This window comes from Heterodontus francisci, chromosome 14, assembly GCF_036365525.1.
Source record: "Heterodontus francisci isolate sHetFra1 chromosome 14, sHetFra1.hap1, whole genome shotgun sequence".
Taxonomy (NCBI): domain Eukaryota; kingdom Metazoa; phylum Chordata; class Chondrichthyes; order Heterodontiformes; family Heterodontidae; genus Heterodontus; species Heterodontus francisci.
Window position 1 is genome coordinate 15,487,048 of NC_090384.1, and position 27,028 is coordinate 15,514,075.

The following is a 27,028-nucleotide window of genomic DNA, read 5'->3' on the forward strand; positions in this document are numbered from 1 at the left end:
TGCTGCACTGTCAGAGGAGCAGTACTGAGGGAGTGCTGCACTGTCAGAGGAGCAGTACTGAGGGAGTGCTGCACTGTCAGAGGAGCAGTACTGAGGGAGCACTGCACTGTTAGACGGTTCGTACTGAAGGTGTGCTGCACTGTCAGAGGGGCAGTAGTGAAGAAATGCTGCACTGTCAGAGGGGCAGTACTGAGGGAGTGCTGCACTGTCAGAGGGGCAGTACTGAGGGAGTGCTGCACTGTCAGAGGAGCAGTACTGAGGGAGTGCTGCACTGTCAGAGGATCAGTACTGAGGGAGTGCTGCACTGTCAGAGGGGCAGTACTGCACTGTCAGAGGGGCAGTACTGAGGGAGTGCTGCACTGTCAGAGGATCAGTACTGAGGGAGTGCTGCACTGTCAGAGGATCAGTACTGAGGGAGTGCTGCACTGTCAGAGGGGCAGTACTGAGGGAGTGCTGCACTGTCAGAGGATCAGTACAGAGGGAGTGCTGCACTGTCAGAGGGGCAGTACAGAGGGAGTGCTGCACTGTCAGAGGGGCAGTACTGAGGGAGTGCTGCACTGTCAGAGGATCAGTACAGAGGGAGTGCTGCACTGTCAGAGGGGCAGTACTGAGGGAGTGCTGCACTGTCAGAGGATCAGTACAGAGGGAGTGCTGCACTGTCAGAGGGGCAGTACTGAGGGAGTGCTGCACTGTCAGCGATGTCATCTTTTGGATGAGGCATTAAACTGCGACTTCGCCGCCTTCTGAGGTGGAATTAAAAGATTCCACGACACTATTCGAAGAAAGGCAGGGGATTTCTCCCTGATGTCCTGGCCAAATTTATCCCTCAACCAACATCACTAAAAAACAGATTATCTGGCCATTATCTCGTTGCTGTTTGTGGGAGCTTGCTGTGTGCAAATTGGCTGCTGTGTTTCCTGCATTGCTATAGTGACTACACTTCAAAAGCATGCCATTGGCTGTAAAGTGCTTTGGAGCGTCCTGAGGCATTGAAAGACATTTTATCAAAACAAACTCCTTCTCTGTATAATGAAGGATGTTGCTTTTGCCAGGCACTCCTATGATGGCTTTTTGTCTCTCTTTCCAGGCTGCGTGGTTCGAGGCGATGACCACAGCTCACCTGCGCAAGGGGTCTATCGCTGCTCCAGGACAGAAATATGGTACCGTTTCCGGTTCTAAACTCCAGCATTAAATGAAAGTGTCGCACACTGTAGGAATCCTTGTTAAATTCTTAACTCAGACAGACGACACACTGATTCAATGGGATTTGGGGAGTTCTCTACACATCTCATGAAATGGGTCACTCCTTACCTTTGTGGGAATGTCCGCACACTTGTAGCGAGGCGGAGTATTCTGGATAGATGTCCATCTGTCAGGAATAATCTTGATCATTCTCTCTGTCTCTCTCTCTCTCCCTGTGCTCCCCCCTCTCTCTGTTGTTTCCTTTCCCCCCTCTATTCTCCCTCTCTCTCCCTGTGATTCTCCCCCCCCCCTCCTTTGTTACCCTCTCTCTCTGTTCCCTCCTCTCTCTCTTTGTTTCCCCCTTTCTCTGTTCCTCTCTTTTTCTCTCCTCTGTTCCTCTCTCTCGCTCTCTCTCTCTGTTCCCCATCCCCTCACTGTTCCCCATCCCCTCACTGTTCCCCATCCCCTCACTGTTCCCCTCTCTCTCTCTTTGTTTCCCCCTTTCTCTGTTCCTCTCTCTTTCTGTTCTTCTTTCTCGCTCTCTCTCTCTCTGTTCCCCCTCCCCTCTCTGTTCCCCCCTCTCTCTCTGTTTCCCCCTTTCTCCATTCCCCTTTCTATCTCTATGTTCCCCCCTCTCTCTCTGTTTCCCCCTTTCTCCATTCCCCTTTCTATCTCTATGTTCCCCCTCTCTCTCTCTTCCCCCTTCTCTCTCTCACTGTTCCCCTCTCTCTGTTTCCCCCTTTCTCCATTCCCCTCTGTATATCTCTGTTCCCCCCTCTCTCTCTCTCACTGTTCCCCTCTCTCTCTTTGTTTCCTCCTCTATCTCTTCGTTTCCCCCACACTCTCTCTCTCTCTCTCTGTTCCCCCTCGCTCTCTCTGTTCCCCCCCTCTCTCTCTCTTTCCTCCTCTATCTCTTCGTTTCCCCCGCTCTCTCTCTCTCTCTCTCTCTTTCCCCCCTCTCTCTCTCTGTTTCCTCCTCTATCTCTTCGTTTCCCCCACTCTCTCTCTCTCTGTTCCCCCTCGCTCTCTCTTTCCCCCCCTCTCTCTCTCTCTGTTTCCTCCTCTCTCTCTTCGTTTCCCCTGCTCTCTCCCTTTCTGACAGTTGCAGGCAGCAGGAGAGCTCAGCACAGCAGCTTTGTGGTTGGTCAGTTTGTTTAAAAACATCATGCTGAATTTCACAGCTGACAGCTGCTGAAGCAGGAATGCGCTTCCCAACATCGGACATATTCGAGGTTTTCTGGCAGGCTTTTAAAAAGGTCAGAAAACCCGAATCTGTCCAGTGTTGGGAAGCGTGTTCCTACTTCAGCAGCTGAGCTGTTTAACTGACGGCGTGTTGTTTTTTTAAAAGCCACTCTGCAAGAAGGCGGCAAAGGGAAATTTGCCATCCCCAGTCATAGAGCCCTGGCGAGGATGAGGAACTGCCCCGGGTACAGTTCACACCCGCGGGCCGGATGGGAAACTTTGGCGGGCTGGATCCTGGCCAGCGGACTATATGTTGGACAACCCTGATCTACACTGTCCCATTAAACACATCCAGGGCAGGTACAGCATGGGGTTAGATACAGAGTAAAAGTCCCTCTACACTGTCCCATCAAACACTCAACACAGACTCAGCAGTAAATTGCCCCTAGTGTAGGTAGGTGGTAGGACAATCTCAAGGTTACATACAGGAGGGATTTTGATTTTCCAACTGAACTGCAGGTTGTCTTTCTGCACCCATTACCTTCCATTTATCCCTGCCAATGTCTCTTCCTCCTTCTGTTAAGGCCACGAGTCAGCCGAGTGTGCTTAAAAACAAGTCACTGAAGGAAATTTACTGTGTTTGCCACCCTGCAATTACTGATGTTTCCTTTTTCTCAATAAACCGATGTCTTAGGTATTTTGTAATCTGCCTTCAAAATCCTTCCCTGTTTCCTGCCTGGCTCGAGGTACAAAGCTTTGAGTAAAATTAATACAAATTCTAATAGTTTAGCCAGCAAGAAATTGATACAGTGGTCTTGCCTTTAATTTGTGAATAAACAGATTACTCTGTCAGGCTAGAGGGTGGGATTTGTTTTAATTGAGAGAATTAAATTGCTTAAACAAATATTAACCTTACTTCCATCCTTCATTCACTATGTAACTCTGCAATCATCCTTCTGGTTATCAGAGAGTTCCTGTTTATATATAAAGTCTAGATTAAAGGATTTCCACCCAGACCTTACCTCACGAAACAAATAATGGTATGGTCCTTTCAGGAATTTCTGTCTTTAAGTTAACCTTTTCTTGTTCTTGCTCTGATACACAAAATGAAGTGGCCCAACTACTCTGAACATGTTGTGAAATAAACAAGCAGTGAAACATTTGAAAAGCAAACTTTCACTTGTCATCCCAACCCAGACTATTAATTTCATGCACAGTTAAATATCCATTCAACTATTTCAGCTTTAAAGTGAAAATCAAATCCAGCTGGAAATAGTCAGCAGGTCAGGCAAAATCTGTGGAGACATAGAGATCATTCAGATGACATTTCAGGTTTCAGCCGACTTGCAGTGCTAAGGAAGGGTCTTAGACCTGAAACATTGACTGGATAACTGTTTCTCCGCAGATGCTGCCTGACCTGACTGTTTGCAGCTTTTTTGTTTCATATTTCCAGCACAGCACTATTTTATTAAATAAAAACAAGAAACAAGAGTATTTCCAGCATTTCAGATTTCCAGCATCTGCAGTATTTTGCTTTTATTTTAGCATGATTTTATTGTTTTGCTCGCAGCTATTAAGTGTCTCTGATTCCATGTGAAGCCACTTTTGCTTCTTCTCAGGTGCTTCTGCTTTGTTGCAGGGTGTTGGACAAGTAGAGCAGCAATTTAGAGACTGTTGCTCAGTAAACAGTGGTAACTTAGCATGTGGCTGCACTGTCAGGTGTCTCTTACTCCTGGAGATACTTTGTGAGAAGAAATCATTAATATTGATCAATTTTTACCACTTGAAAATACATTTTGACTAATTAATGCAAGAAACTCTCGGTTTCCAGTCACAGTACACTTTCTCACTGTACAAACCCAGTCAGTTCCCTGCCAGGCTGTGAGGTAACTCACACTTCCTCTCTCTCAACTGCAGACCAGTTTGCATGGGACAATGGCAGTCGACTGGCACTCATGACCTCACAGCGACAAACTATATACCAGCGCCACATCCTCCCAGTGAGCATCGTAGGCCAGCAGCAGTCTCAGGAGATACAGCAGGAGGCCAGTCCCCCAATCAAGCAGCATCCGCCTCCCTTCGATGCTGAGCTGGAATGCTCAGCAGACGCATTGCAGCGGAGTCTGAGTGACTACAGCTGGAAACTAGGTAAGCAAGCTCCTTGTGTGAGAGGGCTAAGCAATGGCAGATGGATTGTAATACAGAACAGCAAAGAGTAAAGGTGTACATGGTGAAAGGGTTCAGTTATTCTATTATGGAATCTACCCACCCATTAAATCTCCTCTCACAGCCCATGTACACTCTTCCTATCATGGACTTTACCTACTTGACCAGCAACATAAATACCATAGCTACAAGAGCAGGTGAGAGGCTGGGAATCCTGCAGCGAGTAACTCACCTGACTCCCCAATGCATGTTCACCATCTACAAGGCACAAGTCAGGAGTGTGATGGAATACTCTCCACTTGCCTGAATAGATGCAGCTCCTACAACACTCAAAAAGACCGACACCATCCAGGACAAAGCAGCCTGCTTGATTGGCATCCCATCCACAAACATTCACTCCCTCCAGCACCAACGCACAGTGGCAGCAGTGTGTACCATCTACAAGATTCACTGCAGCAATGCACCAAGGCTCCTTAGATAGCACCTTCCAAACCCATGATCCACACGACCTAGAAGGACAAGGCTGCAGTTGTATGGGAACACCATCACCTCCAAGCTACACACCATCCTGACTTGGAACTATATCGCCGTTCTTCACTGTTGCTGGGTCAAAATCCTGGATCTCACTTCCTAACAGCACTGTGGGTGTACCTACAACACAAGGACTGCTGTGGTTCAAGAAGGCAGCTCACCATCACCTTCTCAAGGGCAATTAGGGATGGACAACAAATGCTGGCATTGTTAGTGATGCCACATCCCATGAATGACTTTTGTTTTAATAAAAAAAAGAATCTGCTCCCACAGCCCATGTACATTTTCCCCGATCATGGACTCTACCCAACCATTTAACATCTGTAGAAAAACAAATCTGTATTACGATTCCCTGGTTCTCAAAGGGAACCAAGTAAAAGTGCAGATTATTCTTGCAATTAATACAAAGAGATGAATATGATCTGCAACTTCTCCTTCTCTAGGTGGCTTGTCCTTGGCATGTTCTCCCTCCACAACTGTAGCAACTTGCCAATGGTAGGTATCTATGTGTGTACATGCATTGTGTTTGTATACATTTCATCCTTGTTTTCAAATTCCTCTATGGCCTCACCCCTCATTACCTCTGTTAACCTCTTCCAGCCCGACAATCCTCTGTGATTTCTGCTCCCCTTCAGTTCTGGTCTCTTCAGCATTCCCGATTTTAATCTCTCCACTATTGGTGGCCATGCCTTCAGCTGCTTGTGCTCTAATTCCCTCCCTTGACCTCCTCTTCTCTGTACCGCTCTCTCCTCATTTAAGGCACTGTTTAAAACCTACCTCTGGCTAAGCTTTTAGTCATCAAACCTAATATCTCTTTACATGGCTCAGTGTCAAATTTTGTCTGATTACACTCCTCTTAAAGTGCCTTGGGACATTTGACTCTGTTGAAGGTGCTATATAAATACAAGCTGTATGTATTGTGTATTATGTGTGATATGTATATACTATGGCTTCAAAATTGGTCTCCCTTGCATCCCTGGTGCGACAGAAGCCACAACCTCAAAAAATGGCAGCAAGAAGGTTCATGGCCACTTCTGTCGTGGCCCACTCTCCACCTTCTGATTGACATGGTATTAGCATGGGCGTGCAATGTGAGTGCTGGAAACATGCAGAGTGGGCGGATTGTCATGTCAAACAGCCTCTAACGCTGATTCAGCGCACAATCTGCAATTTTGGAGCACACAGGTCCAGTTAACACACTCTCTTAATCCATCCCAGCTGAATATATGTTCAGCTGCATGAGGGACACCCTACCAGCTGTAATCTTACTTGTTCCTTTTTGAGCAGCACAGTGGCACAGTGGTTAGCACCGCAGCCTCACAGCTTCAGCGAACCGGGTTCAGTTCTGGGTACTGCCTGTGTGGAGTTTGCAAGTTCTCCCTGTGACCGCGTGGGTTTCCTCCGGGTGCTCTGGTTTCCTCCCACAGCCAAAGACTTGCAGGTTGATAGGTAATATTGGCCATTGTAAATTGCCCCTAGTGTAGGTAGGTGGTAAGAGAATTGAGGGAAAGTGGGGATGTGGTAAGGAATATGAGATTAATGTAGGATTAGTATAAATGGGTGGTTGATGGTTGGCACAGATTCGGTGGGCTGAAGATATTGAACTGTTGTAAGACTCACAGGGCTACAAGTAATATCCAAAGAATATGTGGGTTTTATTATAACCTAACTAGAACATATCTATACAAACAGAAACTACACGAGCCACATCGAAATACATCTCACTCTATCGGACTACACCCACAACTGTCTGGTCATGTGTGACACGACATCACTTCCTTCGGTGACCTTCACTTACAACTTCTTAAGGTAGTCCCACAACATCCCCCTTTTTACCAAAGATAAAAACATTTGTTCAATATAGAATGATGGTGCAGTTCAGACTAACTATACATGATTAAAATAAAATGTTATTGACAAATAAGCAAGTTTCACACTCTCTAAAACATAGAGGAGCGGCACTTTGGGGCGGCACAGTGGCGCAGTGGTTAGCACCGCAGCCTCACAGCTCCAGCGACCCGGGTTCAATTCTGGGTACTGCCTGTGTGGAGTTTGCAAGTTCTCTGTGTCTGCATGGGTTTCCTCCGAGTGCTCCAGTTTCCTCCCACATGCCAAAGACTTGCAGGTTGATAGGTTAATTGGCCATTATAAATTGCCCCTAGTATAGGTAGGTGGTAGGGAAATATAGGGACAGGTGGGGATGTGGTAGGAATATGGGATTAGTGTAGGATTAGTATAAATGGGTGGTTGATGGTCGGCACAGACTCGGTGGGCCGAAGGGCCTGTTTCAGTGCTGTATCTCTAAACTAAACTAAACTAGAGGAGATTTGCTTATTCATCCTGATCTTGTTATTGTAAACCTCTTCCTAGAGCTGAGCTCATCTTGATGGCTCCTCTGAGACTCTGGTGACTGAGAACTCTGGCTAGCATGTTCTTCCTCTGTGCTCATAGCCTCATCTTCCGACTTTGTCTTTGAATGTGTCTGCGATGCCAAAGTATTGTCACAGGTAGTGTTTTTGTACAGATCTCTGAGCTGACTTTGGTTCCGTTTGAGAATTGCACCATTGGGTGTCTGGACCTCGTACAATCCGGGCTGGTCACATATCCTCACAACCTCGGTCAGGATCCCAAGTTCCTGACGCATGATTGAGGACTCTGATCTTCTGTCCTACTTGCAATCGAGCTAATTCTGGTCTGCTTGCCTGTCATACGATGCCTTCATCTTCCCTTGTTTATACAGGAATATATCCTTTACTGTGAAAACTTATAGAGATGATGATTGGGCAGGGTAGTTCTTACCTGCCTTCCTAACATCAATTCTGCAGGCGATGGTAAGCCCATATCCAGTAGAGCTGCTTGGAGGCGCAGTATTGCAACCTTGAGATCTTGTCCCGTCTGCCTACACTTTAAAATTAGTTCTTTGATGGATGCATTCAGCCATGCCTTTAGACTTTGGATAATGCGACAATGACATGTGACGGACTCCCCAACTGGCACACATGTCTTGGAATGGTCTCCCTGCATATTACAGCCCATTATTGGAGATAATTTCTTCCAGGGTTCCAAATAGGCTGAACAGGGTGCTGACTGTATCAACAACCACTGCACTTGACGTATCTCATAACTGCCTGATGATCAGAAACTTGAAGTAATCTGTAACAGGAGGAAATCATCACATTGAATGTGAAATTAATCCACAGATGTGAAGGTGTTTCTTGCAGAATCAAGGATTCCTTCTGTTGACAACTTTGACATTCCTCACAGGATTTCACCACTGTCTCAATATCACTGTTGATTCCTTTCCAGTCGACCATCTCTATGGCAAAGCCTCTGGTATGTTCTATTCCTGAATGCACTTGATACAGTTGGCTTAGAATATCAGAATGCAGAGCTTCAGGCATTAGGACTGGTTACCCTTTGAAAATGACCCCTTGTGATATACCGAGTTCATCTCGATTCAGACAGTGTAGACGTTTGGTTACTTCCTGTATGGAGTCGGGCCACATTTGCCACAAGGCTTAGCAGACTTCTGAGCCTTGGTTGCCATACCAATCGTGTAGCTGCCCTCAACACTTGTAACTGTTGGCACCCAGCCAGAATGGCTTCAAATTTTCTTCCATCATTGAGTAGTGAATCTATGGTGTGCCCTTTCTTTTCTAGCAGCTCTTTCTGAAAGGCCTCAAGTGGGAAAGATACAATTACTAGCTCTATAACCCATTCTGACAACTTGATATCTGCGAAATCATAATATTGAGCTTTGTCTTGGCACCTTGCAACAAACTGATCAATGGACTCCTCTTGCCTTTGCCAGTAGGTCATAAGCTCAAGCCTATTTGCTCAGTAATTTACCTTTACCTTCAATTGCTGCTCCAGGAAAGTCCATAGCTTGCTGGGGTCCTTCTGATCATCAGCTGACAATCCTGACGTGTTGATCCATTGCAGACCCTCATTGCCCACTGCAATCTTAATTTTGATAGCTTCTTTCTCTGGTTCATTCACTTCTTGATACTGTAAATACATTCACTGTCAAAACAGTTTACATTCTGAAGCTATGTCCGACACCAACCAATCTATAACTGAATACCTGAAAGCCATTGACTTAATGATCCTCCTTTTTTATAAATATAGGACCATTTACAGATTTTCTTTTTCACAGGCACATGTTGTTTTCTTGTTTATACAGATTCATTTTCTGCAGGCCTGCCCCTTTATGAGTGACCACATTTTTTTAAACAGATAGAGTAGTTCTTTGTTTACACAGCTTGTCCCTTTTTTATCTGTGAGCTGTTCTCTTTACACAGGAGAGATTTTTTTCTCTGCAGCTAGCTGCACCTTACAGTCCTGGCAGCTGCCACAACTAGCCCTTTGCTTTTTACTGGGCCTCCAGTGGCACAGTTGGGTTCTTCCTGCTCTTTTCAGCTTAGGGCCAATGCACGAAGCAAAAGAAAACAGGAAAACTAAAACAGTAATAACTTCAGCTATTGCCCTTCAAATTGTCCAACCCACTGCCAGATTAATTGAAAGCTCCAATCTCCCTGGAAAATTGCCTGCTGCACTCAGAGTTTCAATACTTCCTAGGGTCCTATCTGTAACCTAGCTTGCTGTACTGTTACGGGATCTCCTGTATCAATCTTCAGCCGCTTCAGGTAAGCAATTAGTTGTTATTTGTTTTCTCTTCGTTGATGTGGTCTTCAAACAAAAAAGACAAACGTTGCCACGATTTAATTTTTGGTGGTCTTCAGAAAAAAATTCCCATCACTGCCACCTAAAAATGTTACTTCTTCCTTTGATATGTGAACGAGCCACATCTAAACACATCTCATTCAGTAAGGCTACACCCACAACTCCCTGGACATGTGTGACATGACATCACAGTGTCAAATGGAATTTAATCCTGAGAAGTGGAAGGTGATGCATTTTGGGAGGACTAATAAGACAAGGGAATATACAATGGATGGTAGGACCCTAGGAAGTACAGAGGGACCTTGGTGTACTTGTCCATAGATCACTGAAGGCAGCAGCACAGGTAGATAAGGTGATTAGGAAGGCATATGGGATACTTGCCTTTATTAGCCGAGGCTTAGACTATAAGAGCAGGGAGGTTATGATGGAGCTGTATAAAATGCTAGTTAGGCCACAGCTGGAGTACTGTGTACAATTCTGGTCACCACACTATAGGAAGGATGTGATTGCACTGGAGAGAGTGCAGAGGAGATTCATCAGGATGTTGCCTGGGCTGGAGCATTTCAGCTATGAAGAGAGACTGGATAGGCTAGGGTGGTTTTTCTTAGAGCAGAGAAGGCTGAGGGGGAACCTGATTGAGGTATAAAAAATTATTAGGGGCATAGATAGGGGAGATAGGAAGAAACTTTTTCCCTTAGCGGAGAGGTCAATAACCAGGGGGCATAGATTTAAGGTAAGGGCCAGGAGGTTTAGCGGGAATTTGAGGTAAAATGTTCTCACCCAGAGGGTGGTTGGAATCTGGAACACACTGCCTGAAGGGGTGGTAGAGGCAGGAACCATCACAACATTTAAGAAGTATTTAGATGAGCACGTGAAACGTCATAGCATACAAGGCTACGGGCCAAGTGCTGGAAAATGGGATTAGAATAGATAGGTGCTTGATGGCCGGCACGGACCCGATGGACCAAAGGGCCTGTTTCTGTGCTGTATAACTCTATGACTCCCTCTGGTGACCTTCACTTGCAGCTTCTTCAGGTTGTCCTCATTTATGGTGGTCCTACAACACCAGCGTTATTTGAAGGGCCAAACATTTTACTTCCAGGTGAGGTGCTTTTAATTTTTTTTTTGCTGGTGCAGTGCCAGTGGAAAGACCATATTCAGCGTTAGAGGAGGTACCGTGGACAGTGATGGTGGAAGTAACTGTGTTCAGTGTTAGTGGAAGTAACTCTGTTCAGTGGAGGTTCTGTTATCAGTCGTATGGGAGGTTCCGTGTTCAGTACTAATGGAAGTTCTGTGTCCAGTGTTATTGGAGGTACTATGTTGAGTGTTATGGGAGGTACTGTGTTCAGTGTTAGTGGACATTCGATGTTCAGTGTTATTGGAGGTTCAGTATTTCCAATAACACTGTGTTCAGTGTTCATGGAGGTTGTGTGTTCAGTGGTAATGGAAGTACTGTGTCCAGTGTTATTGGAGGTTCAGTGTTACTGGAAGTACTGTGTTCAGTGTTCGTGGAGGTTCTGTGTTCTGTGGTAATGGAAGTACTGTGTCCAGTGTTATTGGAGGTTCAGTGTTACTGGAAGTACTGTGTTCAGTGTTCGTGGAGGTTCTGTGTTCTGTGGTAATGGAAGTTCTGTGTCCAGTGTTATTGGAGGTTCAGTGTTACTGGAAGTACTGTGTTCAGTGTGAGTGGAGGTTGTGTGTTCAGTGTTACTGGAAGTACTGTGTTCAGTGTTATGGGAGGTACTGTGTTCAGTGTTAGTGGACATTAGGTGTTCAGTGGTATTGGAAGTTCTGTGTCCAGTGTGAGTGGAGGTTGTGTGTTCAGTGTTATTGGAAGTACTGTGTTCAGTGTGAGTGGAGGTTGTTTGTTCAGTGTTATTGGAAGTACTGTGTTCAGTGTGAGTGGAGGTTGTTTGTTCAGTGTTATTGGAAGTACTGTATTCAGTGTGAGTGGAGGTTGTTTGTTCAGTGTTATTGGAAGTACTGTGTTCAGTGTGAGTGGAGGTTGTGTGTTCAGTGTTATTGGAAGTACTGTGTTCAGTGTGAGTGGAGGTTGTTTGTTCAGTGTTATTGGAAGTACTGTGTTCAGTGTTAGTGGAAGTTCTGTGTCCAGTGTTATTGGAGGTTCAGTGTTACTGTAAGTACTGTGTTCAGTGTTACTGGAAGTTCTGTGTCCAGTGTTATGGGAGGTTCAGTGTTATTGGAAGTACTGTGTTCAGTGTTAGTGGAGGTTCTGTGTTCAGTGTAAGTAGATGTACTGTGTTCAGTGTTGGAAGTACTGTGTTCAGTGTTGGAAGTACTGTGTTCAGTGTAAGTGGAGATTCTGTGTTCAATGTTATTGGAGGTTCTGTTTTCAGTGTTAGTGGAGGTTCTGTGTTCGTTGTTCGTGGAGGTTCTGTGTTCAGTATTGGAAATACTGTGTTCAGTGTTAGTGGAAGTTCTGTGTTCATTGTGGAGGTTCTGTGTTCAGTGTTAGTGGAAGTTCTGTGTTCATTGTGGAGGTTCTGCGTTCAGTGTAAGTGGAGGTTCTGCGTTCAGTGTAAGTGGAGGTTCTGCGTTCAGTGTAAGTGGAGGTTCTGCGTTCAGTGTAAGTGGAGGTTCTGCGTTCAGTGTAAGTGGAGGTTCTGCGTTCAGTGTAAGTGGAGGTTCTGCGTTCAGTGTAAGTGGAGGTTCTGCGTTCAGTGTAAGTGGAGGTTCTGCGTTCAGTGTAAGTGGAGGTTCTGCGTTCAGTGTAAGTGGAGGTTCTGCGTTCAGTGTAAGTGGAGGTTCTGCGTTCAGTGTAAGTGGAGGTTCTGCGTTCAGTGTAAGTGGAGGTTCTGCGTTCAGTGTAAGTGGAGGTTCTGCGTTCAGTGTAAGTGGAGGTTCTGCGTTCAGTGTAAGTGGAGGTTCTGCGTTCAGTGTAAGTGGAGGTTCTGCGTTCAGTGTAAGTGGAGGTTCTGCGTTCAGTGTAAGTGGAGGTTCTGCGTTCAGTGTAAGTGGAGGTTCTGCGTTCAGTGTAAGTGGAGGTTCTGCGTTCAGTGTAAGTGGAGGTTCTGCGATCAGTGTTACTGTAAGTTCTGTGTTAGTGGAATATTGTGTTCAGTGTTACTGGAAGTACTGTGTTCAGTGTTGTTGGCTGTACTGTGTTCAGTGTTATTGGAGGTTCTGTGTTCAGTGTTAGTGCAGGTTCTGTCTTCACTGTTGTTGGAGGTTCTGTGTTGAGTGTTAGTGGAAGTTCTGTGTTCAGTGTTAGTGGAAGTTCTGTGTTCAGTGTTAGTGGAAGTACTGTGTTCAGTGTTAGTGGAAGTACTGTGTTCAGTGTTAGTGGAAGTACTGTGTTCAGTGTTTGTGGAAGTACTGTGTTCAGTGTTTGTGGAAGTACTGTGTTCAGTGTTTGTGGAAGTACTGTGTTCAGTGTTTGTGGAAGTACTGTGTTCAGTGTTTGTGGAAGTACTGTGTTCAGTGTTTGTGGAAGTTCTGTGTTCAGTGTTAGTGGAAGTTCTGTGTTCAGTGTTATTGGAAGTTCTGTGTTCAGTGTTAGTGGAAGTACTGTGTTCAGTGTTTGTGGAAGTACTGTGTTCAGTGTTTGTGGAAGTTCTGTGTTCAGTGTTAGTGCAGGTTCTGTCTTCACTGTTATTGGAGGTTCTGTGTTGAGTGTTAGTGGAAGTTCTGTGTTCAGTGTTAGTGGAAGTTCTGTGTTCAGTGTTAGTGGAAGTTCTGTGTTCAGTGTTTGTGGAAGTACTGTGTTCAGTGTTAGTGGAAGTTCTGTGTTCAGTGTTAGTGGAAGTTCTGTGTTCAGTGTTTGTGGAATATTGTGTTCAGTGTTACTGGAAGTACTGTGTTCAGTGTTACTGGAAGTACTGTGTTCAGTGTTAGTGGAAGTTCTGTGTTCAGTGTTAGTGGAAGTACTGTGTTCAGTGTTAGTGGAAGTTCTGTGTTCAGTGTTTGTGGAAGTACTGTGTTCAGTGTTAGTGGAAGTACTGTGTTCAGTGTTACTGGAAGTACTGTGTTCAGTGTTAGTGGAAGTTCTGTGTTCAGTGTTAGTGGAAGTTCTGTGTTCAGTGTTTGTGGAATATTGTGTTCAGTGTTACTGGAAGTACTGTGTTCAGTGTTATTGGAGGTTCTGTGTTCAGTGTTAGTGCAGGTTCTGTGTTCAGTGTTAGTGGAAGTACTGTGTTCAGTGTTTGTGGAAGTACTGTGTTCAGTGTTTGTGGAAGTACTGTGTTCAGTGTTTGTGGAAGTACTGTGTTCAGTGTTTGTGGAAGTACTGTGTTCAGTGTTTGTGGAAGTTCTGTGTTCAGTGTTAGTGGAAGTTCTGTGTTCAGTGTTAGTGGAAGTTCTGTGTTCAGTGTTAGTGGAAGTACTGTGTTCAGTGTTTGTGGAAGTACTGTGTTCAGTGTTTGTGGAAGTACTGTGTTCAGTGTTTGTGGAAGTTCTGTGTTCAGTGTTAGTGCAGGTTCTGTCTTCACTGTTATTGGAGGTTCTGTGTTGAGTGTTAGTGGAAGTTCTGTGTTCAGTGTTAGTGGAAGTACTGTGTTCAGTGTTAGTGGAAGTACTGTGTTCAGTGTTTGTGGAAGTACTGTGTTCAGTGTTAGTGGAAGTACTGTGTTCAGTGTTAGTGGAAGTACTGTGTTCAGTGTTAGTGGAAGTACTGTGTTCAGTGTTAGTGGAAGTACTGTGTTCAGTGTTAGTGGAAGTACTGTGTTCAGTGTTAGTGGAAGTTCTGTGTTCAGTGTTAGTGGAAGTTCTGTGTTCAGTGTTAGTGGAAGTTCTGTGTTCAGTGTTTGTGGAAGTACTGTGTTCAGTGTTTGTGGAAGTACTGTGTTCAGTGTTAGTGGAAGTACTGTGTTCAGTGTTAGTGGAAGTACTGTGTTCAGTGTTGTTGGCTGTACTGTGTTCAGTGTTATTGGAGGTTCTGTGTTCAGTGTTAGTGCAGGTTCTGTCTTCACTGTTGTTGGAGGTTCTGTGTTGAGTGTAAGTGGAGGTTCTGCGTTCAGTGTAAGTGGAGGTTCTGCGTTCAGTGTAAGTGGAGGTTCTGCGTTCAGTGTAAGTGGAGGTTCTGCGTTCAGTGTAAGTGGAGGTTCTGCGTTCAGTGTAAGTGGAGGTTCTGCGTTCAGTGTAAGTGGAGGTTCTGCGTTCAGTGTAAGTGGAGGTTCTGCGTTCAGTGTAAGTGGAGGTTCTGCGTTCAGTGTAAGTGGAGGTTCTGCGTTCAGTGTAAGTGGAGGTTCTGCGATCAGTGTTACTGTAAGTTCTGTGTTAGTGGAATATTGTGTTCAGTGTTACTGGAAGTACTGTGTTCAGTGTTACTAGAAGTACTGTGTTCAGTGTTGTTGGCTGTACTGTGTTCAGTGTTATTGGAGGTTCTGTGTTCAGTGTTAGTGCAGGTTCTGTCTTCACTGTTGTTGGAGGTTCTGTGTTGAGTGTTAGTGGAAGTTCTGTGTTCAGTGTTAGTGGAAGTTCTGTGTTCAGTGTTAGTGGAAGTACTGTGTTCAGTGTTAGTGGAAGTACTGTGTTCAGTGTTAGTGGAAGTACTGTGTTCAGTGTTTGTGGAAGTACTGTGTTCAGTGTTTGTGGAAGTACTGTGTTCAGTGTTTGTGGAAGTACTGTGTTCAGTGTTTGTGGAAGTACTGTGTTCAGTGTTTGTGGAAGTACTGTGTTCAGTGTTTGTGGAAGTTCTGTGTTCAGTGTTAGTGGAAGTTCTGTGTTCAGTGTTATTGGAAGTTCTGTGTTCAGTGTTAGTGGAAGTACTGTGTTCAGTGTTTGTGGAAGTACTGTGTTCAGTGTTTGTGGAAGTACTGTGTTCAGTGTTTGTGGAAGTTCTGTGTTCAGTGTTAGTGCAGGTTCTGTCTTCACTGTTATTGGAGGTTCTGTGTTGAGTGTTAGTGGAAGTTCTGTGTTCAGTGTTAGTGGAAGTTCTGTGTTCAGTGTTAGTGGAAGTTCTGTGTTCAGTGTTTGTGGAAGTACTGTGTTCAGTGTTAGTGGAAGTACTGTGTTCAGTGTTAGTGGAAGTACTGTGTTCAGTGTTAGTGGAAGTTCTGTGTTCAGTGTTAGTGGAAGTTCTGTGTTCAGTGTTTGTGGAAGTACTGTGTTCAGTGTTTGTGGAAGTACTGTGTTCAGTGTTAGTGGAAGTACTGTGTTCAGTGTTAGTGGAAGTACTGTGTTCAGTGTTGTTGGCTGTACTGTGTTCAGTGTTATTGGAGGTTCTGTGTTCAGTGTTAGTGCAGGTTCTGTCTTCACTGTTGTTGGAGGTTCTGTGTTGAGTGTAAGTGGAGGTTCTGCGTTCAGTGTAAGTGGAGGTTCTGCGTTCAGTGTAAGTGGAGGTTCTGCGTTCAGTGTAAGTGGAGGTTCTGCGTTCAGTGTAAGTGGAGGTTCTGCGTTCAGTGTAAGTGGAGGTTCTGCGTTCAGTGTAAGTGGAGGTTCTGCGTTCAGTGTAAGTGGAGGTTCTGCGTTCAGTGTAAGTGGAGGTTCTGCGTTCAGTGTAAGTGGAGGTTCTGCGTTCAGTGTAAGTGGAGGTTCTGCGATCAGTGTTACTGTAAGTTCTGTGTTAGTGGAATATTGTGTTCAGTGTTACTGGAAGTACTGTGTTCAGTGTTACTAGAAGTACTGTGTTCAGTGTTGTTGGCTGTACTGTGTTCAGTGTTATTGGAGGTTCTGTGTTCAGTGTTAGTGCAGGTTCTGTCTTCACTGTTGTTGGAGGTTCTGTGTTGAGTGTTAGTGGAAGTTCTGTGTTCAGTGTTAGTGGAAGTTCTGTGTTCAGTGTTAGTGGAAGTACTGTGTTCAGTGTTAGTGGAAGTACTGTGTTCAGTGTTTGTGGAAGTACTGTGTTCAGTGTTTGTGGAAGTACTGTGTTCAGTGTTTGTGGAAGTACTGTGTTCAGTGTTTGTGGAAGTACTGTGTTCAGTGTTTGTGGAAGTACTGTGTTCAGTGTTTGTGGAAGTTCTGTGTTCAGTGTTAGTGGAAGTTCTGTGTTCAGTGTTATTGGAAGTTCTGTGTTCAGTGTTAGTGGAAGTACTGTGTTCAGTGTTAGTGGAAGTACTGTGTTCAGTGTTTGTGGAAGTACTGTGTTCAGTGTTTGTGGAAGTACTGTGTTCAGTGTTTGTGGAAGTTCTGTGTTCAGTGTTAGTGCAGGTTCTGTCTTCACTGTTATTGGAGGTTCTGTGTTGAGTGTTAGTGGAAGTTCTGTGTTCAGTGTTAGTGGAAGTTCTGTGTTCAGTGTTAGTGGAAGTTCTGTGTTCAGTGTTTGTGGAAGTACTGTGTTCAGTGTTAGTGGAAGTACTGTGTTCAGTGTTAGTGGAAGTACTGTGTTCAGTGTTGTTGGCTGTACTGTGTTCAGTGTTATTGGAGGTTCTGTGTTCAGTGTTAGTGCAGGTTCTGTCTTCACTGTTGTTGGAGGTTCTGTGTTGAGTGTTAGTGGAAGTTCTGTGTTCAGTGTTAGTGGAAGTACTGTGTTCAGTGTTTGTGGAAGTACTGTGTTCAGTGTTTGTGGAAGTACTGTGTTCAGTGTTTGTGGAAGTACTGTGTTCAGTGTTTGTGGAAGTACTGTCTTCACTGTTGTTGGAGGTTCTGTGTTGAGTGTTAGTGGAAGTTCTGTGTTCAGTGTTTGTGGAAGTACTGTCTTCACTGTTGTTGGAGGTTCTGTGTTGAGTGTTAGTGGAAGTTCTGTGTTCAGTGTTTGTGGAAGTACTGTGTTCAGTGTTTGTGGAGGTACTGTGTTCAGTGTTAGTGGAGGTACAAGAGTCATAGAGTTTTACAGCGCTTCAACAGGCCTGTCAGCCCATCGTGTCCGTGTCGGCCATCAAGCACCTATCTATTGTAATCCCATTTTCCAGGACTTGGCCCGTAGCCTTGTATGCTCTGGCGTCTCAACTGCTGATCTAAATATATCTTAAATGTTGTGAGGGTTCCTGCCTCTACCACCCCTTCAGGCAGTGCGTTCCAGATTCCAACCACCGTCTGGGTGAAAAATCATTTCTCTCCAGTGCAATCACATCCTTCTTATAGTGTGGTGACCAGAACTGTACACAGTACTCCAGTTGCGGCCTAACTAGCATTTTATACAGCTCCATCATAACCTCCCTGCTCTTATATTCTATGCCTCGGGTAATAAAGGCAGTATCCCATATGCCTTCCTAACCACCTTATCTACCTGGGCTCCTGCCTTCAGTGATCTATGGACAAGTACACCAAGGACCCTCTGTACTTCCTAGGGTCCTAGCAGCCATTGTATATTCCCTTGCCTTGTTAGTCCTCCCAAAATGCATCATCTCACACTTCTCAGGATTAAATTCTATTTGTCACTGCTCTGTCCATCTTACCAGCCCATCTATATCGTCCTGTAATCTAAGGCTTTCCTCCTCACTATTTACGACACCTCCAATTTTCGTGTCATCAGCAAACTTTCTGATCATACCTCCTATATTCACATCTAAATCATTAATGTACACTACAAACAGTAAGGGTCCCAGCACCGATCCCTGCGGTACACCACTGGTCACAGGCTTCCACTCGCAGAAACAACCCTCGACTATTACCCTCTGCCTCCTTCCACTAAGCCAATTTTGGATCCAATTTGCCAAATTGCCCTGGATCCCATGGGCTGTTACCTTCTTAACCAATCTCCCATGCGGGACCATATCAAAAGCCTTACTGAAGTCCATGTAGACTACATCAACTGCTTTACCCTCATCTACACATCTGGTCACCTCCTCGAAAAATTCAATCAAATTTGTTAGACATGATCTCCCCCTGACAATGCCATGCTGACTATCCTTGATTAAGCCCTGCTTCTCTAAGTGGAGATTAATCTTGTCCCTCAGAATTTTTTCCAATAGTTTCCCTACCACTGATGTTAGACTCACTGGCCTGTAATTACCTGGTTTATCCCTGCTACCCTTCTTAAATAATGGTACCACATTCGCTGTCCTCCAGTCCTCTGGCACCTCTCCTGTGGCCAGAGAGGATTTGAAAATTTGTGTCAGAGTCCCTACAATCTCCTCCCTTGCCTTACATGGCAGCCTGGGATACATCTCATCTGGGCCTGGGGATTTATCCACTTTTAAGCCCACTAAAACTGTTAATACCTCCTCTCTTTCAATGCTAATTTATTCAAGTATATCACAATCCCCCTCCCTGATCTCTACACCTACATCATCCTTCTCCATAGTGAACACAGATGAAAAGTAATCATTTAAAACCTCACCTATCTCCTCCGGCTCCACACACACAATGCCACTTTGGTCCCTAATGGGCCTTACTCTTTCCCTGGTTATCCTCCTGCTCTTAATATACTTATAAAACGCCTTGGGATTTTCCTTTATCTTGCCCGCCAGTGTTTTTTCGTGCCCCCACTGCGATTTCCTAATTACTTTTTTAAGTACCCCCCCCTACACTTGCTATACTCCTCTAGTAAGTAAAACTGATGATGGACGGAGAATGCACTCCTGTGCACAGATGGCGATAGAAAAGTTGCAATGGAGGATTGGAGGAAGTTGCAGAGGTAGATTGGGAAGACGATGGAGCAACCTGTAAACATGGATGTCAACATGTAAACTCGAGTTCTCCAGATTGGAGGAGACAGAAGCATGGATAAGGGTTTCAGCAGGGATGGGGTGAGTTAAATGATGTTGCAGACGCAGAAGCATGTGGATAGAAAATGGGAGTGTGAGGTGGTGCATTTTGGTAGGAAGAATGAGGAGGCCACATACAGCTTGGTTATAAGAGTCTAAATCTGGTAGAGGAGCAAAGAGATCTAGGGGTAGAAATGCACAAAACACGTAATGGCCATAAAAAAGGGATAGAATTGAAAAACAAGGATGTAAAATAAAAACAGGAAAAACTCAGCAGGTCTAGCAACATCTGTGGAGAGAGAAACAGAGTTAATGTTACAGGTTATTGAAATCATATAAAACTTTGTTAGACCTCATTTGGAGTACTATGAACAATTCTGGTCTTGATATTATGAAAAAGGTATAGCAGAAGTGGAGAAGGTACAAAAAATGATTCACAAAGATACTGGAGCAGAGAGGATATACTTACCAGGAAAGGCTGAAGAGGCTGGGGCTCTTTTCTTTATAAAAGAGAAGGCTTCAATGTAGACTAATCGCATAGTTTAAAATTATGAAGGGGTTCGATTGGGTAGACATAAGAGACAATAGATTTTAACTCTGTGTAAGTGAATGGATTTTGAGTGAGTTAAAATCAGACTCATTTGTGAGGAATCTAAAACTAGGTGCCATAAATAGAGTCAGAGTCATTTGGAGCACAGAAGGAGGCCATTTGGCCCATTGAGTCCATGACGGCTCTCCGCAGAGCAATGCAGTCAGTCCCACTCCGCCCCCCACCCCTGACCCCCATAGCCCTGCAAGTCTATTTCTCTCAGGTGGCCACTGATTGTCTCCACTTCCACCACCCTCATGGTCAGCGAGTTCCAGGTCATTACCACCCACTGTGTAATAAAGTGCTTCTTCATATTCCCCCTGCAACTTTGGCCCAAAACTTTCAATCTGTGTCCCCTATCCTTGTATCATCAATTAATGGGAACAGTTTTTCCTTGTCTCACTTATCTAAGCCTGTCATAATCTTGTACACTTCTATTAAATCTCCCCTCAATCTCCTTTGTTCTAAGGAGAACAAACCCAACTTTTCCAGCCTAACCTTGTAACTAAAATCCTCCATCTCTGGAACCATTTTGGTAAATCTCCTCTGCACCCTCTCAGGACCCTCACATCCTTCCTAAAGTGTGGTGACCAGAACTGGACACAATACTCTAGTTGAGGCCTAACCAGAGCTTTATAAAGGTTCAGCAGAACTTCCCTGCTTTTATACTCTATGCCTCTATTTATGAAGCCTAAGATCCCATATGCTTTACTAACCACTCTTTCAATATGTCCTGCCACCTTCAAAGATCGATGGGCATGCACACACATCTCCCTCTCTTCTTGCACATTCTTTAGAACTGTAAGATAGTCACCAATAAATCCAAAAGGGAATTCAGCAGAAACATTTACTCAGTGGTAGGAATCTGGAATTCACTACCACAAGGAGTAGTTGAAGCGACTAGATGCATTTAAAGGGAACTAATAAGCACATGAGAGAAAAGGGAAAAAAAGATATACTGAAAAGTTGAAATGAGGTAGAAGGAACGGAAAGATATGCTAATAGGATTAAATGCAGAGTGGTGGAGGAGGCTCATGTGCAGTCTAAATGCTGGCAGAGACTAGTTGGGCCAAATGGCCTGTTTCTGTGCTGTAAATGCAATGTAGCTTAAAGCCCAGCTCAAAGTCAAACAGGACAATACAGAGAGCTTGAATGATGGAAACAGCGTCAAGTATGACAATGTCCACCGCTGAATACTCTACAACCATCAAGGTCTAGGTCCCAATGCAATGAACGGGCAATGAGCAAAGTTGTGGAAACCCAACCAAGAAATAGTCAGCGTCTTTAGATACAGGGGGAGAAACATGAGGGCGAATGGGATCAGTTTCATAAACAATCTCCACGCGATTCCGATGCAATCAGTTTTCTTTGTTTGGACTACGCCGGGGACAGATGCCGACTGGGCTGCCCCAGGGGCCAGGCGCTGACTGGGCTGCCCCAGGGGCCTGGCACCGACTGGGCTGCCCCAGGGGCCAGGCGCTGTCTGGAATGTAAGCATGTGGCTCCAAGCATTGATTGTTTTTCTAACCATGGCTCTTTGCCTCCACAGGCTTCTGAGCACATGGTCAGCATCAAACTCCAGGCCTCTGATAACTAACAGCCGCCTCACCTCCAGTCCTGCAGCTCCTCAACTGGGTGAACCAAAGCGAGCAAGACAACTTGAAGTATCAGCTGCTGATGTATTTACACCTCTACGGGTGACTGAAGTAAAACCCAAGCCAGACTCAACTGCAGAGTCAGGTACTGTCACTGTAATTCACAGAATGAAATAGATGAGAAATCAGGGAGACTTGGGAGGCGCTGGGGCCAATGAGGAAATTAGAATCGTAGAGCAGATTTACAACAGGTGAGCCATCAAAAGTAGGATGAACCAACGACTGTTTCCTTCAACTTCTTGTTTCACCTGTCTGACTATTCAGGTCATGTAGCTGCAGGTGATGCAGCACATGTGGCCAACAGGTGGCAGCAGACACCAACTGCACCAAGTGGCAGCTTGAACCGATTGCAGCCGCTGCTCAGACCCAAATTACAGGCAAAATCTGCAAATCATTCGAGGCATTTTATTTTTGAGTACTTACTGGTTAGATTTCTGATTCTGGGTTTGTGTTTCCAGTTATTGATCAGTGATCTGATTTATAATGCAGTGCAGTGAAGACTTCATCTTTAAGAGATCAGGCCACTGATGTAACTGATGACATCATCAGATTTATATAAGAGGCTCAGTCAGCACATGACTTTACCAAGGGCAGGTACTCACTAGTGAGGAGAAGACCTGTACCTGAATCAATGCAATATAGATAAGTAGGACAATGAATAGTGTTTGTGTTGAATCCAAATATAAAGCCTTTAAAGACGATTTAAGAACCTACCACAATGCTACAATTTCTGACAATGAGGAGGGGAAAAAAAATGAAACGCAGAAGGTTCCAAGGTTAAGAAAACAAAATGTTGAGAGAAATCCAGGACTGGATCAGAGAGAAAACATGGACTGGAACAGAAAGAAAACCTGGGCTCGAACAGTTTTGCAGTTACACAGAAATAAAGAAAATAAACATGATGTGTCCATAAATTAATTATTAGAAGGAATGCAAACCTGAACACACTAGTCATTTTAAGGGGAAAAAGGGTTTACAAGAAGGCAAGCTCTTAGAGAGGGTGAATTGTTAAACTTGCAAAGGCTACTTGCTATTGTCAGAAAGCTAGAAGCCAGCGAAAGACAAGCCAAAGTCTTAGGAGGGAAAGAGGCAAATAACATAAGATGAGAATCCCCTGAAGCCAGGTCATTAACAAATCTGTGAATGCCACAAGAGGAAGGTTTCACCAGAGAACACAAGGACTCAGAGGAAACCCAGAGAAAGATCCAAGGCACATCAGGGAAGACCAAGACAGAGATTACAATCACATCATGTTCAAACATGAAATCATTGCAGTGGTACGTATCCTCACTACAAAACTTGACCTGCGAGAGAAAAGAGGTGTAAAACCTGCAGAGAAAGGGAACATTTCGCAAGAATATACCAGTTGGAGCCTGCACAAGACATTAATGGAACTGAATGCCAGAAGGAAAACTACATCTTTGCAGCATGAAAGGATTTTTGTTGCTCACAACCACAAGTACCAATGCCTGCCTGTGTACAATGTGTTCATAGGCAATTTGTCAATCTCCACAGTAATTAACTCAGGAGCAACAGTCAATATAATGGATGCCCCGACATTCCACTAGTTAGAGAAAACACAAACTGCAATTGAACAAGCCGCTATCTAAAATCCTCTCCTACAGATCAGATACCTCTCTACTGGTCCTAGGGATGATCCAGGCGAGTCTCAAATCCTCCGATGGGGCCACATGTCAAACTGAGTTCCATATTGTAAACTCAAGCAAGGGAAATCTGTTAAGTTTCGAAATTGTCAGTGAAATGAAGCTGATCACTATCAACATCGTCAGAGGACAGAACTACCTGACAAAAGAGGACATCCTGAAGAAATATCCACAGTTATTCACAGGCATCGGCAAAGTGACAAACAAGAAAATTAAGGTCCTTATAGATTTCTCAGTCCAACCCAAAAACAGAAACACAGGAGAATTCCATTCCATACCCGCAAAGAGATTGAGAAAGAATTGGACAGACTGAAGAAGTTGGGCATCATTGAAAGGAGAGAAGGGCCAACAATGTAGATCAGCCAAATTGTTGTTGTCCCCACACCCACAGGACAAGTACGAATTTGTATGGATGGGCCAACAAAGCAATAAAACAAGAAATGCACCCAATGGAAAAGCTGGATGAGATAATTGAAGGAGACAAAGGCTGGTATTGAGGGTGATGTGCCCGAAGTCTATACCCTCCAAGTTTCAAACTTCAGTCCGACCGAGTTTTGTTCAATGTAATTTTTTAATTATAAACCTTCCAAAGAAAAGGGGGAACATAAGAAATAGGAGCAGGAGTAAGCCATTCGGCCCCTCAAGCCTGCTCCATTATTCAGTAGATCACAGCTGATCTGATTGTGGTCTTAACTCCACTTTCTTTCCTGCCCCCCATAACCCTTGACTCCCTTATAGATCAAAAATCTAACTCAGCCTTAAAGATAATCAATGACCCAGCCTCCACTGCTGTCTGGGGAAGAGAATTCCAAACACTAACAACCCTCTGGGAAAAGAAATTCCTCCTCATCTCCGTCTTAAATGGGAGACCCCTTATTCTGAAACTGAGCCCCCTCGTTCTAGATTCCCCCACAAGGGGAAACATCCTCTCAGCATCTACCCTGTCAAACCCTCTCAGAATTACATATTTTAATAAGATCACCTCTCATTCTTCTAAACTCCAATCAGTATAGACCCAACCTGCTCAACCTTTCCTCATAAGACAAACCCCCTCATCCCTGGAATCAGCCGAGCGAACGTTCTCTGAACTGCCTCCAATGCAAGATTATCCCTCCTTAAAGTAAGGAGACCAAAACTCTACGCAGTACTCTAATGTCCTGCACAGTTGTAGCAAGATTTCCCTACTTTTATACTCCATCCCCTTACAATAAAGGCCAACATTGCATTTGCCTTCCTAATTACTTGCTGTACCTGCATGCTGACCTTTCGTGATTCATGTACAAGGACACCCAGATCCCTCTATACCACAGCGTTACATGGAGTCTCTGTCCATGTAAATAATATTCTGCTTTTCTATTCTTCCCACCAAAGTGGACAACCTCACATTTTCCCACATTGTACTCCATCTCCCAGATTTTTGCCCATTCACTTAACCTATCTATATCCCTTTGCAGACTCTTTGTATCCTTCTCGCAACTTGCTTTCCTATCTATCTTTGCATCATCAGCAAGTTTGGCTACAATACACTCGGTCCCTTCATCCAAATCATTAATGTAAATCATAAATACTTGAGACTCCAGCACTGATCCCTGTGGCACTCCACTAGTTACAGTTTATCAACCTAAAAACGACCCATTTATCCCAACTTTCTGTTTCCTGTTAGCCAGTCCTCTCTATCCATGCTAATATATTACCCTAACATCTTGAGCTCTTATCTTGTGCAGTAAACTTTTATATGGCACCTTATTGAATCCTTTTGGAAATCCAAGTACACTACATCTACTGTTTCCCGTTTATCCACCCTGCTTGTTACATCCTCAAAGAACTCTAATGAATTTGTCAAACACGATTTCCCTTTCATATAGCCATGTTGACTCTGCCTGATTGCATTGTGATTTTCTAGATGTCCTGCTATTACTTCCTTCATAATAGATTCCAGCTTTTTCCCAATGACAGATGTTAGGCTAACAGGCCTCTAGTTTTCTGTTTTCTGTCTCCCTCCTTTCTTGAACATTTACATTTGCAGTTTTCCAATCTGCTGGGATCCTGCCAGAATCTAGGGAATTTTGGAAGATTACAACCAATGCAGCCACTATCTCTGCAGCCAATTTCTTTAAGACCCTCAGATGCAGGGCTAATGTAATGTGTTGACTTCACCGGTAAGAAACCATCCCTTTAAGAGATCAGGTCATTGGTGCAACTGATGACATCATGAGGCAGATATAAGGAGCAGACACTATTTTGAGAGGCTCACTCAGCACATGGCTTTGCAGAGAGCAGGTACACACCAGCAAGGAAAAGACCTGTACCTGAATCAGTGCAATGTAGATATGTAGGACAATCCAAATATAAAGCCTGCATCTGTCTTTAAAGACTTGAGAGCACACCACAACACAACATGATTAGGATTTTGTATATCCAGTTATTGATCAGTGATCTGATTATGGGTTTGTTTTCCCCAGTTATTGATCAGTGATCTGATTATGGGTTTGTTTTTTCCCAGTTATTGATCAGTGATCTGATTATGGGTTTGTTTTTTCCCAGTTATTGATCAGTGATCTGATTATGGGTTTGTTTTTTCCCAGTTATTGATCAGTGATCTGATTATGGGTTTGTTTTTTCCCAGTTATTGATCAGTGATCTGATTATGGGTTTGTTTTTTCCCAGTTATTGATCAGTGATCTGATTATGGGTTTGTTTTTTCCCAGTTATTGATCAGTGATCTGATTTGAGGTTTTTTCCCCCCAGTTATTGATCAGTGATCTGATTAGGACTTTGTTTTTTCCAGTCATTGGCCCCAGCTGGCCCCCTCCCCTGTTCGACCCTCATCTCTGCTCCTTGAAATCCATGGCAGACAAATGGTTGAGCCACCCACCTCCACAACTGGCTGGACCACAAAAAGCACTATCAGGTCCTGAATTCATCCACTAAAGCTGCTCACTATTCCAGGGTTTTCCTGGAATGCATGATAACCTCGGCTTCTTTTCTCTACTGCAAACCATCTTTTTAAACCCCTCTCCCCTGTACCTTCCACCCTCAACTCCAACAGTCGGTGAGAGATGCTCACGGGCTTCTTTGTCACTGAGTTTGAAATTATTCAATCAGCCTGTGCCGTATCCCTCCCTCCCATTAACCCACCGCCCAAACGTCCTCAAAAGTTCCTCCCTGCCTTAGCCCTGAATTTGGATATTTCTCTAGTTTCTCCTCTATCTCCTCATATGCTCTCTCCGAGCTCCTCTTGTCTTGTTCCCTCAACCCTATTTCCATTAAACTACTGACCACCAAGCTTCCCCTCCTGGTCCCCATGTTAGCTGATGTTAATGTTTCCCATGCTCCTTCAAATCTGCGGACATCATCCCTGTCCTCAAGAAAACAACCTTTGAACCCTCCATCCTTGCAAACTACCAGCCCATCTCCAACCTCCCTTTCCTCTCCAACATCTTTGAATGTGTTGTTTGCTCCCACATTAATGCCCACATTTCCCAGAACTTCATATTCGAATCTCTCCAATTAGTTTTTCTGCCCTGCCACAGTACTGAAACAGCTCATATCAAAGTCACCAGTGGCATTCTATGTGACTGTGACAATGGTAAACTCTCCCTCCTCGTCCTTCTCGACCTGGCTGCAGACTTTGACACAGTTGACCACACCACCGTTACCTCTGGTGTTCCCCACGGAACACCACCTCCTTGGCCCCCTCCTATTTCTCAACTACATTCTGCCCCTCGGTAACATCATCCAAAAGCACAACTTTAGTTTTCACGTGTCCGCTGATGACACCCAGCTCTACCTCACCACCATCTCTCTCAACTCCTCCACTCTCTCTAAACT

General features: G+C 44.5%; 1 protein-coding gene across 4 annotated transcripts in view; it reads left to right on the plus strand.

The window, feature by feature from the left end:
- Positions 1 to 27,028, plus strand: part of agbl2 (AGBL carboxypeptidase 2) — a 279,928-nt gene that overhangs the window by 245,140 nt on the left and 7,760 nt on the right. Inside the window, exons 16-19 of one of the 4 annotated variants that reach the window (XM_068045898.1) lie at positions 1,088 to 1,160; positions 4,282 to 4,512; positions 5,505 to 5,556; positions 21,428 to 21,618. In XM_068045898.1, the coding sequence (XP_067901999.1) occupies positions 1,088 to 1,160; positions 4,282 to 4,512; positions 5,505 to 5,556; positions 21,428 to 21,618 (547 nt within the window). The remainder of the gene's footprint in view (positions 1 to 1,087; positions 1,161 to 4,281; positions 4,513 to 5,504; positions 5,557 to 21,427; positions 21,619 to 27,028) is intronic. The other 3 variants (XM_068045902.1, XM_068045900.1, XM_068045901.1) reach the window with 3 other exon arrangements.